The sequence below is a fragment of the Penicillium malachiteum genome (assembly GCF_028827825.1).
Source record: "Penicillium malachiteum strain IBT 17515 chromosome Unknown utg000002l:1.0-8849297.0:1.0-8852440.0, whole genome shotgun sequence".
NCBI classification, from domain to species: domain Eukaryota; kingdom Fungi; phylum Ascomycota; class Eurotiomycetes; order Eurotiales; family Aspergillaceae; genus Penicillium; species Penicillium malachiteum.
Genome location: NW_026643095.1, coordinates 7,919,615 through 7,939,668, shown reverse-complemented (window position 1 = coordinate 7,939,668; position 20,054 = coordinate 7,919,615). Strand labels below are relative to the sequence as shown.

Below are 20,054 nucleotides of genomic sequence, written 5' to 3'. Positions count from 1 at the left end.
ACTAACTTCCTATTTGCGCTATTGCATATCATTTGGTACAAATGTTTGCTCTGTTCTTTTCGTTGCTTTTTGCAACAGTTCTTTTGTGAAGGATCCACAGCTGTCATATCAGACTACAAGTATAGTATTCTCCGACAAATTAATCACTCACAAAAACGTCAAATTTTTAAAGCTCTCAGTCCACATTAGTAGTTGGCAACCACTGTTTTTGAAAAATTACATGAATACCTCTCGTGATACCTCTGTATCATCGTTTCACAGTGGTCGCAATAAACAAGTCAAGTTCCGCACGGCATCCCCGGTCGTACACATGCAGGGAGCTTCATCGGCGATGATCGGGTATCACACCGATTATGCTCCCCGTGGATCGGGATCTCATCTTGCGTTTCCAAGGTTCAAATGGTTCCAAGGTTGGGGTGTGCGACGTAGGACACGAGGTGGTGGCTTCATGTTTGCGTGACGCTAGAGCCCGGGTACTGGGTGCTGGGTGATATCCCGGGACTTCACCTGGGCATCTATCATTTTAATATTGGAGTTACCAGTATATTTATTATGTATACTTGAACTGATACCAGTTTCCAAGGTTTGCTTCAGTGCTATAGTTTCAAGTTGGTTTTGGTTTCATGTGGTTGGAGTGAGATTTGCCCCGAAGTTTGAATGGTCTAATATGGTGTGCTGGATTGGTTAAGAGTCTTGAGACTAGTAGTGAATTTGTCCAACGATGATGTTTTGGTTCAGTGATGATGCGACATATGGTGACTATTTCCGACGCAATGTATGGTTTCCTGATTTCAAATCATGTTATGAGTCCAATTTAGCTTTGTTTCTACCGGAATCATGTCTATGTAACTAGGATTGCCCGGGTGAGATGATGTTATCCTTGCTCTGAGGTTCTTTCAGTAGTCTATTTCGGGTATCCGAGAACTCACTGATGAAGATCTTCATGCTTAGAAATCTTACTTATCTCTATTTTCGTCGTTGAATTGCAAGCTTACTTTCCATGAGTGATTTGTGATGATTATCAATTGATCAGCATAACGCTTTAGCCCATGGCAGTTACACAGCATATACCCCTGGAATTAAGGCCAAAGCGAATTTGATCTCTCGGCTTGGCTACGAAGCGCATGGTAGTCTCAGTATCAATTCTGACCACGATACGGACTTTGGTCCTGTAGGAGCACTGAACTCTGTGCACATGTGACTATCTGTCAGAGTCAAGGATTCTAGATCTACCAAATAGTCTTTATTGGGTACCCAGCGACGTGGACAGTGAAACTGTAAATTGTAAACTGTATATGGAACCTTGATGCGTCTTATCTGAGTCTCAATAAGTTAACTTTTGGATGCAATAGGCCAAGAGTCTCGGCTATATTCCGGTCCAAATCAAAATTCCCTATGCTGTTGATCTTCTGGAGATCATGTTGAAATATCAAGTAATAAATGGTGCTAGATCCATCTCCAGACTCAGATCTTACGAATCAGCGGAGACCGCCAATTAACCTGATATCGCCAAACGCGGAGACAAAATCTGATATGGTTGATCAGACAAAAACAAGGCACCCATTGCTCTCACTCAGGCAAGCCTTCAAGTTCTCACTGCAGGATACCGTTGCAGAAAACTATAATGGGCAAAATCGGCAAATATGGACTCACGAGGAGAATATTCATCCACAAATCTCCACGATAAGCACCTAATACTCTTCCGTTCATCTCCCGGTATCCGTACCGAGCGTAGATTGACAATTAGATTTGCACATGGGAGTGTGTAAACAAATCAAAAAGCCCTAAACCAGATCTACTGCGCGAATTCGAACCGGATCGACCGTCGGATGGTCCGGATCCTTCCAAAAGACCTGAACAGGATAAAGATCAGACCCTGCAGAGACATCGACAGGCCCAGGCTGCAGACAACACATCGATCACCAGAGCTATAGAACCTAAATCCGAGTAAAAAGCATCAAATATGCGAGTCAGCCAGTCACGTTCGACTTTCTGAGGTGCAGAAAATCTTCTGTTACTAATTTCCAAGTCTTGACAGGTTTGTAACCACTGATCTTGGAGATTTCCTTGTAATTCAAATGTTCCTTGATTGTTTACACTTTCTATCGAGTTTGTGCCCTGTATGCTGTCCTGAAAATCTGTCCCACCACTACTGACATCCTAACCACGTCGCGCCACAAAATGATTTTTATTCTTATTATTAGACTCCCAATCAATTGACCCCGTTCTTCACCTCGTACCCCGGTCCTTGAAGATTAAGCGAGGCAGTCGCAGTATCCCAAACCATCATAACAATACACCGGAGTTTCGGAGTTGACCCACCTTAGCCACGAGACCAGAAAAAAAAAAGCCCAATGTAGCAAACGGATGCCGTGACACCCACACGACTTAAGAGGAATGACGGCACAGAACCAAAAAGAAAAAAAAAGATAATCGCGATGTGGATCAAGACATCGCCTCAATATGTGGAGACTTCTCTGACCGATCGTAGACAGGGTTGCTGCGTCATCTCGGGGATGATAAGACTAGTCCCCCATAGGTTGAGTATTATCCTTCTAGTGGAGTCATGGAGGAATGGGCCCGGCGTCTTTTATCTTTTTTAGCAACTGTGCCACACGGCTGGGTTCAAGTTGGAGTTGATGTTTTGGTACGGGAGATGATTTCTTTTCCATTCCCCCGCTTACACACCATCTACGAGATTTTCGGATCGAATAGGTGAGGAGGTGAGGAGAACTAAATCGGAGACATCTCCGTAGTGGATCTGTACAGAATTTTTTTTTTCTCTTTTGTTTCTTCTTCTGATGGGTTTTGCTTTTCCGGGGAGTTATACCCTCGTTTGGTTGGTTTTGCTTGTTTATTTCGTATGGTATCCACGCGGGGACTTAGGAGGGGATTCCTCCGAATTACTCCAACACGAGATCTCATTCGGAGGGAAGTTACGTGCGGTGGGAATCTACAAAAGAAATAAAAAAAAGTGATGAATCCAAAAGCCATCACTTTCAACAAAGAAAGTCGAAGCCATCAATGTCGATCTTTGGCGCTTATGCAATCTACTTCCCGAGATCCCGCGTCTGCACCCAAGGTTTAATCATCGTGGTCCAATGTCAACCCTTGGAATATGATGGATAAATCTACCGTTCTGAAGTGATGTAGAAAATAATTGTGACAACAGTCCGAGGACCACTAGTTTATTTTAGCTTACCTGCAATATTGTAGATCCCTCCCATCCGAAGAGGTTATGTCTGCCCAGGTGCAAATCGTCCAAGCAATCTGACCACGGGGTTAGATACATTTACGGAAACCTGCCCGTGAGCATTGGCTCAAAAGCCACCCAGGTGGCATAATACTATAATGGTTTATGCATGTGCACTCCGTATCACGATCCCAGTCGTTTCTGGTCAACTGGTCTGTGCTTTTCCACGCTTGGATCAATACACAAGGGGTTCTCATTTCGGGGACCATTCAAGCCCGACTCCATTATACCGTTTACAAGGTTTTCAAAAGATCGCTTAGGATTTCCTGGATCTTCAACTCGTAGAACCACCGTGTAACTGGCGTTCATCTCTCTTTGGCCCTGGTTACACTGTTTTGATGTCAAGGGTATTGATTACCACGTATAATACGGAGTACTATTAGTCCCAAAAGTACCTAATGGTAGATGTGGCGCGAACTACGCCCGGGCGTAGACACTAAAGACTCGGCACATGAGCTTTCGGAAATGCCTATCTTGTACTTCATGCCGTGGTATGTACCGGGTAGCTCTTTATCACATCCTCCATAGCAGTTGAATAACCACAATTAATCCCATCCCTCACCTTAGCATGCAATGACTAGCATTAATCTGAACTCATCTTCAAGGTGATCTTCACCGTATTCCAGGTTCCATTCATGCATGTAAAACCAGTCACCTCGCACCGGATGTACAAACTCGGTACATGTACGGAGTATGTACGCAACACCCCTCACGAAACCCGGGGATCGTCTCTGTAGGTCGATCAATGCGAATCTCGGATGATGTAACCAGACAAGGAAAATCAAATAAAATAGATTAACTTACCACCAACACCAGGGCGATTTGAAGTAGCTCCCAAATCTAGACCCGATCATCCAATCCCTCAAGCGCAAGACCTCCGATCAACACCAAACTGGCAGATTCCTGCGATTAGCGCAGTTCGTACGGAGTTCGTACGGAGCACATACTCTGTAGGGAGTTCTCCGTATGGACTGTTATCTGCAGGTCAAGCGCCAAGTGAGTACAAAATAGGAAGGAGACTGATAGTCGATGCGAGGATTGACCACAGGCAGATCAAAATCCTGATGGCTCGATGTGGGAAAGAGGTTCGTTCCTCTACGACTTGAAGCTTATCTTGCGTCAATAGTGGGAAAAGTCCATATTCTTGATTGGGCGTATACAGTTCTTGTAGGGTTCGCTTTGGTACTCGGGTGACGCCCAGGCACGCTCGGTTGCACCCGTAACCGCTGGGGGGTGAAAAGCAAACAAGCCTTGCATTGGATGACAGTCAAGGTGCAGGATTTGATCTAGAATGGAAATTTTGAAGGGAAATCTGCAACGACGGGAGAGTGACAGGGTATAATACGGATAACTTTCAAGTGAAATAGATTGAAGTTTTCTTTTTTCATCTCATGTGATAAATATTCGATGCATGAAGTATTCAATTTATGTAATTTGAACGTTGTGACATATTGAATCTCGGTACTCGTGATATTCTCCGTACCCCGTAATTTAATTGACCGATCTACCCCGAGATCTTTGTCTAACCTGTAACTTGAACCTGGAGTAGTATCTACACATGTGCATAGGGAGTATTCTGAATCAAGTCAAACCTCGCACAAACTTGAAATTACAGACTGATTCTTACCTGGAATGCGAGGATCTCAATACTATTGAATTGTGCAACATTAGATTCCAGGTTTCGCGCCCCCAACCCCCTAGAATGTATCCACATGGAACTCAACTTCTCCGCCACATGGTTGCCCGTGGACTCAAGGATCGGACCGCAATCCACGGCATCCCGCCCAGGTTTTTTGTTCCCTTGAGTCAGACAGGATTCACCCAGGATTTACCCCTGTTTTCAAGGTTCCAAGGTTGCCTTCAAGGTTTTGATCCTTCACCTGGGTACCCTGACGTGTACAGCGCCCGGGGAACTTGAAGTATGCAGGGGGATATGGTTGAGGATTTCTTTTTCTTTGTTCATTTTAATCGGATTTTTAATTTTTAACTTTCATTTTTAATTTAGTTTCACCTTCACCCCCAGGGGGCCACCTGGGTAATGGCGATGATCAATGTGGTAATACTACCAGGATGATGGCCTTAGAGGCTCTTGGGGATCGACATAGAAATTAAAAATTGAAATCTCGGCCAGCTGCGGCAGATTGTAGTATCATTGTACGAGCACTCCGTGCCTAGGCGAATCTAAGAAATAGTAATTCTGAAACTAGACTTCACAGACTCCATTGTACAGGAGAAACTGTACGGAGAATCTCGCACTTCAACGTACACTTTACTCCGTATGGAGTATACTCCATAGTGATTGAGGATTTAATTTGGTAGTTTGGCGAGGCACGGAGCAGTAGATTGGCGACGGCCCCCTATACCCCACCGATTAGATCCAGATGGGGCTTGGGATGTGTACTCTGCAGTGAATTTGTCGATACCTAAGAAACTCCGTCACGCGTGCTCTCATCCCTTATGTTGTTTCGCGGATAACAAGATATCACAGTGGAGAATGCTAAATATGAGGGTCTCGACCAAATCTGGAAGCTCAAACTTTGTACTCCATACGGGATACGGATTACGCGACATCCAATACTATCACTGGCATCTAATTGTTTGTACGGAGTGCATATGGATGTATCACAATCTCCAGGTTTTTAGTCCACTATGTATGCCACGTAAACCAGTTACCACGCTCCCGGGAGTGTCATTCTTCATTCTCCCCTGAAAATAAAAAGGAAAACTCCCACTAACAACCCCTGACCCCTGTTACCCGTGGTGAAGACCTAAGGAAAACACTCAATTCCGAGGAACTGGAACTGGTTATTCTCTAGTCATAGCGCTAAAAGACTAGCACACTAGCGTAGGTACCAAAAGGTCAATGAATTTATTTTTCTTTTCTTCCCCGTATTCTAGTTCTTTGTTCCAGTCCACGGGTGCCCAACACGAAAAACAAAAAATTAAGAATTGAGTCATGTAAGACATGGAGAATAGAATTCGCCTATCATATACCGAATTGAGTTAAAATTGTGTGAGACCCAACACCTCGGGAATGGAATCTGTGGGTGCCGAGAGCCTCTCTAGATTATTTATCGTGTCAGAGAGACCCAGATAGGTTGTGATTATCATTTCATTTCAAGCAAATTTCAACATCGCTTGTAAGACTATCTTAATTCAATTCAGGGGGGCGGAAGAATGGACTGTGAAGAGGATCGCAGACAACGGGTTACTATTTCCGGAATGTTGAAGTATAGTATTGTGACCATTGGCACCAGATCGACAACGGGCATGAACAGACACGGGACAGACTTCCTATCAGACACTGACCCTCCGTCGTGGAGTGAAGCTTGGACAATATACTGTGTATGATTGGTGGGTAGGTTGATTTGCCGGGGTACCTCCGATGGGGCCAGAGTCCCCCGGGTCTGCATACACTGAATTCGAGACGAGGTGCGAAAGTAAGGGTAGAGGTGGATATCTATGTCGGGCACGGATCATCTTAGTTAAGGAAAAAAAAAAATTCAAGACCAGGTTACTGGGTAGGATGGTAGTGTGGGACCTGTAATTTTTTTCTTTGCTTCGGGGAAGTTTAATGTACTCCGTGTCTTTGTTGGAGCAGGGGTGAACCCTGATTTTCCTGGGCGTATTGGTAGGCGAGAGTCCCAAAAATGTGGCGTGTAGCGGGTACAGATAGCGGGTACACAAAGCTCGCTTGTTGAAACTGGACCACGGGTGTACACTTATTTACTCTTGGGAGTACTAGTATATCCAGAGGACCGGTACCGTCAGCTTAAGCGTGAGGCTGCTTATTATGGAGTTGTAAGGGAATTAACATTTGAAGCGTTGGAGGGCCCGGCGTCAGATCCATCTGAAATCTTACCAATCCGCGTTGATACGGGATGATAATCATTCTGGTCTTTGATTTCTAACTGTGCTTACTATCCGCCACAAGACCCTTTCAGACAACATTTTGTGTCAGATTAATATGCCACGAGATACGGGATGGAGTCTTTCGGCTCTTTAGTTTTATTTTCAAGTTATTTTGGCAATGAGATATGAAATGGCTGAATGTAAACCAATAGTCTGAAAATTCAACCCCTTACAAACTTTTTTATGTGTGATGCACCCCAAGCGATTCCCCTTGCATGACTCATGCGACCACATGGACTTCAAATGTTCGGTGCATGAAACAGACGCAGGAGAACTTGTTTCAAAGACGCATGTGCGGAAATCTTCCTAAATCAGACGTATAAATGCATATACTACATTTGGAAATATCAGGCCCGGAATGTGAGGCCACGTACTCGAAGTATACAGAAACCCTCAATCTATATTACGATTGGCTACTCCGTAATCAATGCAGAAATCTTCAAGGTTAATCCATGTAAATTGTTACAAAAGAAAAGAAACCTCGTAAACAAATGTATTACTGAACATTTGCCACAATGATTATCAAGAACCTTCAGTACAGTAGATCTCCAAGAAATACAAGTTACAACAGAGTATCTCAAAATTCAGATGAAACATTGATAATGAACTGCGATCTCCATAGCCAGAATCTGCTGCGAGATTGCCGATCTTTACTCTGAATGGCAAATACGCACCCCGGCGTTCTGTTTTTAGCAACCCCATACAATCCTGTTTCGCAGCCACATGGAAGACAAGAACAACGAGCCAATCATGTCCAATTTATCGCCGTGTAAGGCTCCATGGCTATGCATACTTTACCTCGGGAACTCCATAGGGCTTAGAGCCCGAGTCTGGGTCTTCTCCTGGCAGCACTTGAATTTACGAGAAATCATTGCAGATAGCCCTGGTCACCTGGGCATCAATGCTGCATGTGGCTTAAAGCACATAATGTCTATGTTCTAATTTAATGGTCCAATCCTGGATTCTTTCTCGCGCGCCCGGCGCCATAATTCAACTGCTCAAATGCGGATTCGTTCGGATGAATGTATTAATGGATGTGGATATATGTCCGTAGACGCCGGCCCCAGCATCTTCCTCGTGGTTCAAGTTCTTAAAGGTCATTGTTTTAGCCCCAGGATATTCTTAGGTTTCTTCTGCAGGAACCTGCGGCTCTGAAAATCAAGTGCAAATCATATGCAGTGTTTCTGGTGGTGTGTTGCATTCGTTTCATGAAGTACATCATGATACTTCGTAACTATGCGTGGTGGGGTTCGGGCGTTGATCCATGGAATTTCCATAGAAATCCACAGGACTGATGACGATTTAGGTAATATGTTTTGGACCGTAGTACGCAACTACAATACGATGTGAAAGTACTGGGATTAAAAAAAGGAAGTTGATTAATGAAGGACTCGTATTAATTAAGGGGTGAATTAATGATCCATGGATATGGGCAATTAAGAATGACTCCGGAATGAGATGCAACATTGAAATGATTTATTGTCGGTGCTCCATACTAGTAAGAATAGTCTGTCAACTCAACGAATGATCCCATTAGACCTCGTATTGATCCAAGCTTGGATTATCTTCCCGTCCGAGGACCCTCTTTAGTGATGCCACGAGACTACCAACCCCACCTTAGCGGGCCTTGAAAAAATGGTGTCGGAGTCGCCGGTCAGAACATAGCTGAGATGATTCCATAATTTCCTATTCCACACATTTTTTTCCAAATTCTAAGGCCATTTCAAATGAAATGTCTGACATACCCGAGCCCACGGCAACGGCCGTGGAGACTAAGCATATTAATCCTTTCCCTTCGCGTAGACGGAGTAATGTATTGATCCTCCGGAATCCATCCTATGAGCTTTTAGCTTGATCTTTCCTCTCCTGGTAGAAAGTGGAGGGGGCTCTCGAATTTGGGGGCTAAAGGGAGGATACAGCAAGGCTGGCACCGCAGATTGGATCTGTGGGTGATTCCCCATCACACGTGTGCGCAGGGGCTTCCCGACCCGACAACCCTTTTCTCGGTGTTGACTGGCTACTCTATTCAGCCCTGTTGTTTCAAGGTGGTACATCGGTACGTCCGGGAGGAATGGGCTTGGCCGTTGGTCAATTCTTTCCCCGTTACCGCGTCTCTGGGGTGGTATTGGGGATTGACACTGCCACCTGGCGATCATGAACTTTGACATGCGTTGTTCGTGTTTTTTTCTTTTACTTCTTCATATCAATTATCCAATAGAAGTGTAATACCGTTCTTTCGGTTAGATGTAATCTGCAGCTATACCGTAGGGCAGGCGATGCCCGACCGTACACAGACTTTGAAGAAAGTCTCGGACAAGAATGAGATTTCTCCCATTTCAGTTGTTTGTTCTGGGACATCATCTCCCCCAGAGCGGGAAGCGTGGGTCAGAACTTGGATCAATACGAGGCATGTGTTCTCTTCCCCAAACATGATCTCATGGCACATCTCTTAATTCATGTCGTCACTTTCCTCACTAGTAGCACTGGCGCCGGGAACGCCGACAGATCCCAGCGGTGAAAGAAGTGGTCTGCTGCGCCTCAGTCTCGCGACCGGTCGTACATTGACCCGCTAAGTATTCATTTTGTGGATCTTTATTGGACACTAGGAGAACCCCGAATGTGGCTAGGAGTCAAGGGTTGTGGCGCTAGTTCGTCTCGGGTGTGCTCTTCACCGACCAGTGGCTTAGTTTTCCTTGTCGCTTTTATTCCTTCACGGCCACTCCGGATGGTCTAGTCCTTTCACTGCAGCCGCTAGGGCTGTGACATGGCGTAGTTGGGAACCTTTGTATTTTCTGGTTTTGTATTTTTTGTTTTCTTTCTTTTCTGGTGGCCCCACGCTTATGGAGAAAAGGTTTCCATGGCTAGCTGGAAGATGGGGTTATGACACAACAGGATTGGTCTTGTTTATTTTTTCCGGTCTGACACAACCCAGTAGAGTGGATGTACAAGTAAACTAATGCCAGAGTATAACTTAGTCAAGAATAGTTTACTGGTAGTTCTGGCTGTCAAACCCAATTTTAAGGGAACTAGGAAGTTAAGCGGGAACCCCGAAAGCATTATTGACACGATTTTCTGACATTCCCGTCTTATCGGACCCACTGCTTCCAGACCAAGAATGGCTTTTCTGGAAATGTTGAAGTGTGGAATGTTTGTATTTTTTTGTGATGTTGTGGATGTTCCATGTGTCTGTGGATCACCGAGGTAAGGGAGTCCAGAGAGATACCGTCATACATTATCCATGGATGGGGGGTGTACTCCATACACACAAAATAATCTGAAAAAGAAAAGATACAAAATTTCAAGTTCTATCGATCTACTTGAACAAAAACAGGGAAATGAAAAATTTACAAAGCCTGATGGAACCAAGGCAAAAAGGATTTCACCCTGAAAAACCAGGGTGCAGGCCAAATTCCAATAGCCCGAGCTATGCGGCTCTGTTATTACCAGAAGACGAATTTGAAGTCCAAAGCAGTACGTGATACAGACGCATGACTCGAACACCAAGAATGATCGACTACCACCAGACCAAAGAAGGATTAGTGGTGATACAGGGTGAACCGAGGGCGAACATCGCCCTAAGGCCCGTCTCTACGGAAAAAGCCATCTGGCATCTTCGATTGGAACGAGTAATTCGGGGGTTCATTTTACGTTTCATTTGCTGTCATCCAATCATGACCCACAAAGTGGTATTGACGCTTGCCAAAAACGAAATTGTGGGGAAAAGTAAAGGAAGAATCAAAGATGAGATGGGCCAAGGATCGTCATCCAACCTCTCTATCATTCGTTGGAGCGGATCGGATGGAATACTATGGGGCCGTCTAAGATCGTGGATAACCACTCGCTTCCCCCTTATTCAATATGTGATTTATTCGAAGGATGCACATGTACGTATGTTTCTTTTTTCTGATGTCTTTTTTATTTAATTACTCCGACTCCATATTGATTACTGATTCAACAGAAAATTATCCATGTATATACTCTATCACTAGTATACTTACTAGTACATAGTAACTTCCAAGGTTCGGAGTATGTTACGGAGTAACGTAAGAGGATCTACATGTTAGGTCTTAGGCTAATGCCAATCTTGACTTATCCCTATTAGAAGAGTGACAAATCTTGATCCGTGTCATTGGGATCAAAAGTACTCACGGGCCTTCCGAGACCTAAATAATAAGAAAAATAAGAAGAATAAGGGGGGGATATGGGGCCCCCTCCCGTGCAAAGATCGACTGACAGCATACGGAGCACTTGAATAGATTAAACAGAATTTTCATCTCGTATGGATGATCATTGCCCGGGTGAATTTTCCACGGAGTAAATTTTATTTTTTTTTCAAGTTAAGATGCATCCAGCTGTAGCACAGAGTACATAGCAGCACATACATCTGTATACCCCGTGGACCATACGGAGTTTTCTAGTATGATGCCTTACATATCATTGCGCAGTCTTGGCCATATTAGGACTAATCTCTGGGGCGTGGGGTAATCGATCACTAGCATTGACCGGGAGTTCTGACATTTTCCAGACACATGTGCACCTCAGGCTCTGGATCATATCTTCACGGTTCACGGGGACCAGGATTACACGGATGATTTTAATTTGAACGGGAGAAGACCTTGGGACAATCTACAAGACCAGATTATCGGGTCCGTGAACCTACTCTCCCGCTCCACACGATGCGACTATTGAGAATACTGCAGGAGGGGACCAGACCACGGAGATATCCAGAACCTTGGAAGGGCCCGTGGGGTCGGGAACCTTGTAGGGCAGAATGAAAATCTTCAAAGTAATTAATTTGATTTGACTATAATCTTCTAAACAGTGTGTGTATGTTAGAGGATTGACTTCATAATGGACAAAGGGGCTTGAATGTGGGTATATGTCAAGAACCATTTTAGCAGTGATGAATAGTTAACTGGACGCCTGACAGGAGGCTGAGTTTAGGCTAGTCCATGTGTAATATCGAATAAGATGGCAGAAATGAGAGGGATGAGATTTGAAGCTAGATAGAAAAAGGGAAGAGGATAAGTAATGATGTATCGTGTGTATCTGGATGTATTCGGTGTTCATGCTCAATTTGATCGGGATCCACTAAGGGGTCACAGCCACTATGAGTTCGTGAGTGGAGTATTGTATGGTAATGATGACATCTGCACAGGGATAAAATAAAAAATGATTTTCATAATTTATTTTTATCTTATTTTTTAAATGTTATTTTTTTTGTTATTTTTCATGAATTTTATTTTATTCTTCTCGCCTTTTTTGACCCCCATTTCCCCCGATTAATTATTCCACAATTAAATTATCCTTTTATTTTTATTTTATTTTTATTTTTATTTTCATTTTATAATTCAATAAATCTATTAAAACATTTTTTGAATAAAAAAATATTTTATTTTATTCCAAGACGCACAAGTATAAACTAATTGTAGCGTACTACAGTGTTCTATAATACTTCTCTTCTTCCCCCTTCCAAGCTTCTTCTTTTTTCGAACATTTAAATATCTCTCGACATCTGGACTTATTTGGACTTATCCTAGGGTTATTAAGTACTTTGATTACCCCAGTCCATATACAACCACTCCTCCCCCACGTCACTACACCCAACTTTCTTCACGACGCAAGGATCTCAATTTCGGGGGCAAATATCTTGAATGCGTGTTGATTAGCACCCCTTGCAGAGTTTCAAGCGTGGTGACTCCATCTACCTCCCGTACCCGGGTGTCAATCCCGTGCACGTTGCCTTGTTCATTCCGAGGTTCGCACTTGGGGTGACGGGCCGCAATCCGGAACCTTATTGGTATGTTCCATGGGTGACAACTAAAAATAAAATATAGAAGAAACTCGAAAGCTCACCAATATTCAGAAAAATAATATTCAAGGGCATATGTTTAGTTCCGAGGATTTTGTTCTTTACCCATTCATTCCTTCCAAGATGCTCGCCATCGAAGTCGCCAGACCCAAACAAAATTCCTACTTCCAACCCATGATGGATCCCAACATGATGGATATGTTTCCTTTTCCCAGCGACGACATGCATACAAGTTATGCGCCGGCCGATTTCGCTAGACTTCCTCAGTCATACTTCGATCTCCAGCCCCAGTTTGCGGAAGCGGAAATGTCCAAGATTTCCGGCAATTTCTCCTCTATGCCTGCCACTCCTCCTTCCCTCACTACTTCCCACGCAACCGAACCACACATTCCCACAGGATCTGCAGCTTCAGGGCCATCCATTGCGAGTGCCCCTTCATCAGCTATTGGATCACCATATTCAGGACCAACACCAGTCTACCAGGATAATTGGGTCAACACCAACCACGGCTTGGGTCTACCAATGGCTGTTATGCCTGATCTTTTCTCCAATGAATATATGGCAGGTGCGTTGGATATGGATGGCTTCTACAGAGAGAAAATCCCCGATCCTTTTGTTGGTACGTCGAAATGTTGTTTTGAATCTGAAAATGCGCCCCAAATGGTAGTGGTAGCTGACAGGCATATTTCAGATCCATCCTTGATTCAACCAGTGCCAATGGGCCCGAACTTTACACACACCCTCTCACATCCTGATCAACAAACAAATGCCATGTACTACAACGTACCTCCTAGCTTTGTCTCACAATCTCCCGCCACATCACCTCTCCCATATAACGGCAGCGTGGAGCAACAGTCGCCAGCACTGAACCCAGTTCAGCAGCCATCTCCATTGATGATGAACTCAGGATACAACTCTCGTCCAGTTTCAGTATATGACCGAAGGTCTTCTATCTCTTCTCATTCAATCTCGACGTTCCCAGCAAAGTCCAGCTTTGAGCAGTCTTGATGGAGACGACGAGGTCAAGGAAAAAGGACGGTGTATGGACTGTGGCCGGGTCTTCAAGGACCTGAGAGCCCACAAGCTTACTCACTTGTCCGAGCGACCTGAGAAGTGCCCAATTATGAACTGTGAATACCACACCAAGGGCTTTGCCCGCAAATACGATAAGAACCGTCACACCCTGACCCACTATAAGGGAACGATGGTGTGCGGCTTCTGTCCGGGATCCGGCTCCCCCGCAGAGAAGAGCTTCAACCGCGCAGATGTTTTCAAGCGCCACTTGACTTCCGTCCACGGTGTTGAGCAGACACCACCCAACTGTCGCAAGCGCAGCCCGACAGCATCCAGCAAGAAGGGTACCAACTACAGTGGTGATGCAACTGGCAAGTGTTCTACTTGCTCAACAATGTTCAGCAACGCACAGGACTTCTATGAGCATTTGGATGACTGTGTTCTCCGAGTGGTGCAACAGGAGGAACCATCTGAGGCGATCAACCAGCAGCATCTGGCTGATGTTGCCTCTGACGAGGAGGTGATGAAGACGATGGAGAAGCATCAACTGTTTGACACGGCTGGTCCCGTGGAACAGTACGATGATAATGACTCTCATGACGATGACGACTCTCATGACCCCTCTAACTGGCGCGCTGGCCGTGGCGTACCAAAATCTACCAAGGGAGCTTCTGGCTCCTCCCGACCGATCATTGGAAACGGCAACGCGATCAATAAGACCAACGCTTCCAGCGCCACCGGCAAAGGTCCCCGGGCCGTTGTGAACCGCCGTCGCAATAACCGCGGCAACTACCCCCAATCCTGGGGATGCCCGAACAGCAGCATGAAGACCAAGAAGCGTGTTCTCTGCGTCTTCGATGGCCCCCGCCGGCTATGGAAAGACGAGATGATGCTGAACAACGAATTCGAAGTCCGTCTCCGTCTGCCAGGCGGTCCAGGAGATGGTACCAACCGGGATGCCTATGTGACTGATCTCGATGTGGAGACCATGAAGCGCGCTGAAGGAGTTCACAGTGCCAACGATGAGCAGCGTGGTGCCTGGCTGAGTGGCCCAAGTAACCATCTCATGGGTCCCCCAGCTGTTCTCCTCCCTGAGCTGTGCCACTCCCACGACGATGAGGTATCGATTCATGAACTCATGGCTTGAACGAACCTCTGATGATCATCTCCTATCTTTGATCTTCTTCTCCACCGAGGGCTTGGCCATAGGACCTCTTGTATTTTGTGTCTACTTTATTTTTTTTTGTTTTTGTTTACTTGTGTCATCTCATGTTTCCGTACAGCAGCGAACGGCGTCTTGATGAGCAATTTGTCTGAATATGGACCACGGATATGATACCTTTGATGATGTTGGATACGATTTTCTTATGTTATTTTCCCTGGGATTCACTTCTGTCTCTATACAGTGTTGCCATACACCATACCTCGACCCTGCAGGCTCAGGTGATTCGGGTCTTGATGGCATGGAAAATATTTTATTATAATGGGATATATCCAATTACCCAAGAAATTCAATTGATGAATTAATAATATTCACTTCCTTATTTCAATACTTTGTAGTTGTAAATTAGTTCCTCGCTCTCTCTCTCTTTCTCACTTGCACCGAAATCGGCTTGTTCCGCCTTATCGCGATCTCCCCGCTCTTCATTCCCCACGTCCGAGGCTCCGAGCTGTGTCAATTGCCTTTACACTCACACACCATGCAACTCGGTCTCTCGGAAAGCCTGTCCGCGCTGGTCGCGCGGCGCTTTATTGCCGCCAAAGAAGGCGGTGATCTTGTTTTCTCCCAGACACATTTGTCCCTGATTACGGCTGCAGGGATACCGGTGAGTGGCCTCACCTGGCACGAGCCACGAGATTCTAACCAAGCTTCATCACCAGTATCAACTCCGCTATTGTCCCGCTCTAGGAAAGAAACCATCAAACCTGAAACCCGAAACCACCTTACCAAGACCAAAGTTCGATCCCTTCGAAAACCCCTCACCAGAGCTTCTAATCGCGCACTTCCCGCCCGAGAACCCCTCCCACGCTCTCGTGTTGAACAAGTTCCCCGTGATTCCAAATCACTTCATCCTCTCAACCAAAGAATGGAGAGCACAAACAGATCTCCTCGAGAAAGCAGATCTCGAAGCCGCATACGAGTGTCTACGAACATGGGGTCAGGATGACAACACCACAACCGGACCAGCACCAAGGCGTCTATTCGCCTTCTTCAATTCCGGCGAAGACAGTGGCGCAAGTCAACCTCATCGACATCTCCAATTCCTTCCTGTCGAGGCAATGCGCCAACCCGAAACCGAAGGCTGGCACCCTCTAATCGACGTCCTAACCGCACACGCGCAATCGCATCCCGGATCTTCAACATTCCAATACCTCCCCCACCTCCCCTTCGCGCACTTCGCCCTCCCACTCCCTAAAAATCCCTCCGCAGATACCCTTCAATCCATCTACATATCACTCTACTGCGCTGCAGTCGCCGCCACAGAAGGTCGAGACCCGAGGCAAGGACCTACAGAGCCCGCTTTGTCTATTGATGGTCCATCAGCGATAAGCTACAACCTTGCCATGACGCTCTCAACAATGATGATTGCTCCACGTCGATCAGAGACGGCGAAGATCCCAATGGATCCTATTGCGGCGGGTGATATCGTTGACCCGGGTGTGCTTTCATTGAATGGAACTATCCTTGCGGGTACGTTGATGGTTAAGGCGGAGGCGGAGTGGGATGCTTTACGATCGAATCCTGAGAATCTCAGTCGAGTTTTGAGGGATGTGGGATTCTCGAGAGTTGATTCTTATGGGAATTCGGTTTTATGAGCAAGACTAAGTGTGATATGGTGGTTCTTTGTGCATAGCATTTGATTGGATCTACCCTTGTTGAACACATTGGCAGCTGAGGCAATCATAACGTACACGCTGGTAATGAACAGAGCCTTGCACACCTTGAAATTTATGGATATAACCTTGAAAATAAATCTTGGAATGAACTTATCTACTTTAAGTCGTTGAATAAGACTAAATTCAAGTTACATCATGCCATTGATCCAAGTGACCTGACTAGATGTTATAAACTAGTCTCACTCCACTGACTTTGCCCTTTCTCAGTTCATCCAGACCCTTCAGCACGCCATCCAACCCACTACCATGCCTATTCAAGTCCATAGGCAGGGGCTTAAGACTTCCATTTTCCAACAAAGGCTGAGTCAACGCCAAAAACGATTTATAAAAGTCCATTTCATCTGGGTTAGGTGAGACCGCCTCCTCAGCAAGCCAGTAGTAATCTTCACCCATGGTATCATACCCACGGAGAAAATCCTGGCAATGAACCTTGGGATTAGTAGCTTTCAGGAAATCGTAGTCTGCGGGCATAATGTCCCCATAGATACCCGGCTCGGTGTCTGACATGGCATACGCGCAAACAGATGCACCATCACCCGTGCAATCGAAAGCATATCTCAGGCAGTTCTTAGTTAGTTCTTTGAGGTCCGCGCCTCAGGTTGGAGAATTAGAGTCGAATACTGCATCGGCTCCTAGGCTTTTCATCAAGTCGAAGTTGTGAGGGGAGCAGGTTGTAATGACAACGAGGCCGGAGAGTTTGGCAAGCTGAATGGCAGCCATGCCTGTTGCAGTACTTCCGCCGTAGATGAGAAAAGGAAAGGGTTCTTTGGTTGGTTCTGTAGGTAATGGCAGATCGAGATTCTTATACGTTCCTTGTCCCTAGTTTCAATGTTAGCATATCTGCAATCACGGAATATATGACTTGGCTCCATCTTACAATGATCATGATGGCAACCTTCAAGCTTGCTGCTTCTTCGAAACTCAAGTTGTCGGGAATTTTCCTCTGGACACAAGCCTTTGCAACGGCATACTCGGCAAATGCTCCAGATTCATGATCGGCTCGATTCCTGAAAAGCTCAGTATGTAGATCATATAATTTGGATGATTATTGACTGACAACGGAGAAAATTACTGCCCATGAGTCCAATCCGTGATACGATCGCCTTTGAAGAAGTTGGTGACCTTACTCCCAACCTCCTCCACAATACCGGCATAGTCAACTCCTACTCTGCACCCGATATCCGCAGCTCCATAATCGATATGCTTCCAGTCGGTGGGATTGATGGCAACAGCTTTAACTTTCACAAGTACCCAGTCATCACGCACAACTGGAAGTAGTACTTCACGAACAGCGGCAACCTTTAACTCCATCACAACGACGGCTTTCGTGGTGCGTATACTTTTAGTGACCGACATATGGAATGAGGTGCAAAGTTGAACAAAGTAGGGAAAAATCTAGCTCAAGGATTTCCAGGGGCTCGAGGAAATATGATAATCTGTAGATAGTCGAAAGATTAGAGTTGCTTTATACATCATGGCCAAGAGTTTAAGGCCATCTTCCCCACTCACTTCAAGTTGCCACTGAACCGGTCAAAGTGAAAAGAACCTTGGTTGGAAGCATATCGCATACCGTTCTTGGAGAATATATCCTGAGACTGCCAGGATAGCACGCTGAGAAATGTTGGAAAATACGAGGTTCAACAGTTCCGAGCACTGCTGAGATGAGGCTGATCGTGGTGCGGTCAGGCGATGTTACGCACACCGGTTCAAGTTATGTCGCACTAGCAGGGGTATGACCTCCGCCCCAGACAACGCCAATAAAGAGTCTTGTATACAGTTATGGTGGATCCCAGAGGCCATACTCCCAGGCTTCCTTGGTATTCATGATCTAGTACGTGACTTATAGAGGGAGGGATACAGTAAGCATGAAGGTTGATATGGATTTACATTGCAGACAGAGCATTAATTGAACCACGCAAGTATAACATGATATCATAACAAAGAAAAAAGTTGTCAATGTTGACAACATACAAAGAAAAACCTAAAACCTATGTACCCCTAAATAGGCTTAATCATTCCATGATTCAAGCCTTGAACGCAAATTCCAAGTTGCACTTGGAGCCTCCTCCCCGCGGTGCGTCTCATCCAAGACATCCCTGCAGATTGTGCCGCCACCTGCATATCGTGTATATTGTGATGCACTCAGGGCTTCCTCTCTGCTGTGCGGCATCAATGTCTGAAGTCTGGAACAGAGCCTAAGGTCTTGAGAAGACCGACAGAGTCTCCTCTTAGCAAAGGTTGCTAGTGGCATCGTGGGCGGACTCCGTAGAGCAGCTCCGTAGAGCAATAAAAGTACAAAAATCCCAGGATGAGACCATGGGCACGGAAGGCTCACCTGGAAGATTGATGCCTGCAGGTTGGCGCTTGCAGGCTTCTTCATCAAGGTCGGGATGGGAAAAAGAACCTAAATGGTCTTGAGAAGACCGCGTCTCCTCTTAGCAAAGGTTTTATACTAGTGGCACCGTGGATGGACTGCGTAGAGAAATAAAAATACAAAGATCCCAAGATGAGGTCATGGGCACGGTCAAGCTCACCTGGAAGATTGGCGCCTGCGAGCTGAAGCCCCGGGTTGTCTTACGCTATCGTTGTGGAGTCCTTGTAGTGGATTTATAATGAGACCTAGGGTCTTGAGAAGACCAAAATGCGTCTCCTCTTAGCAAGAGTGTTGCCAGTGGCACCGTGGGCAAGACTCCGTAGAGTAATAAAAATATAAATCGGACGAGACCATGGGCACGGGAAGGCTCACCTTAATGATTGTGTTGTGTTGTTGTGGAGTGAATGTGGAACGGGACCTCAGGTCTTGAGAAGACCGAGCAAGTCTCCTCTCAGCAAGGGTTGCGAGTGGCACCGTGGGCGGACTCCGTAGAGCAGCTCCGTAGAGCAATAAAAGTACAAAAATCCCAGGACGAGACCATGGACACGGAAGGCTCACCTGGAAGATTGATGCCTGCGCGTTGAAACCCACAAGTGTCTGCATCAAGGTCGGGATGCACATGTCAACAAGGCTATGGTCATGGTCATGACTGATGAAGATCTCTGGAGTCATGTTGTATGACACGATGTTCAAGAAGGACGCGTCAAGACATGTTGATGGGAACTTAGTCATGGTGGAGTAGAAAATCAACGAGGTAGGCAACAATCGAGGAAAGTGAGATCTGTGGCCAC

The 20,054-nt window shown here is 45.7% G+C and overlaps 4 protein-coding genes across 4 annotated transcripts; 3 read left to right on the top strand and 1 right to left on the bottom strand.

The window, feature by feature from the left end:
* Positions 1-724: 724 nt before the first annotated feature.
* On the top strand, positions 725-1,201 carry N7483_005951 (uncharacterized protein; the record flags this gene model as incomplete). Its single annotated transcript, XM_057089388.1, has 2 exons — positions 725-775; positions 1,034-1,201. The coding sequence occupies 2 exons, from the start codon at positions 725-727 to the stop codon at positions 1,199-1,201; spliced, it is 219 nt and encodes a 72-aa protein (XP_056949217.1).
* Positions 1,202-13,100: 11,899 nt separating this feature from the next.
* Positions 13,101-15,138, top strand: zfpA (uncharacterized protein; the record flags this gene model as incomplete). Its single annotated transcript, XM_057089387.1, has 3 exons — positions 13,101-13,596; positions 13,669-13,850; positions 13,903-15,138. The coding sequence occupies 3 exons, from the start codon at positions 13,101-13,103 to the stop codon at positions 15,136-15,138; spliced, it is 1,914 nt and encodes a 637-aa protein (XP_056949216.1).
* A 553-nt stretch (positions 15,139-15,691) lies between these two features.
* On the top strand, positions 15,692-16,808 carry N7483_005949 (uncharacterized protein; the record flags this gene model as incomplete). The annotated part of the gene is made up of 2 exons (XM_057089386.1): positions 15,692-15,817; positions 15,873-16,808. The coding sequence occupies 2 exons, from the start codon at positions 15,692-15,694 to the stop codon at positions 16,806-16,808; spliced, it is 1,062 nt and encodes a 353-aa protein (XP_056949215.1).
* A 240-nt stretch (positions 16,809-17,048) lies between these two features.
* On the bottom strand, positions 17,049-18,245 carry N7483_005948 (zinc-binding alcohol dehydrogenase family protein; the record flags this gene model as incomplete). The annotated part of the gene is made up of 4 exons (XM_057089385.1): positions 17,049-17,456; positions 17,511-17,708; positions 17,767-17,896; positions 17,962-18,245. 4 exons carry the CDS (start codon positions 18,243-18,245, stop codon positions 17,049-17,051), a joined length of 1,020 nt encoding a protein of 339 aa, XP_056949214.1.
* Positions 18,246-20,054: the final 1,809 nt, after the last annotated feature.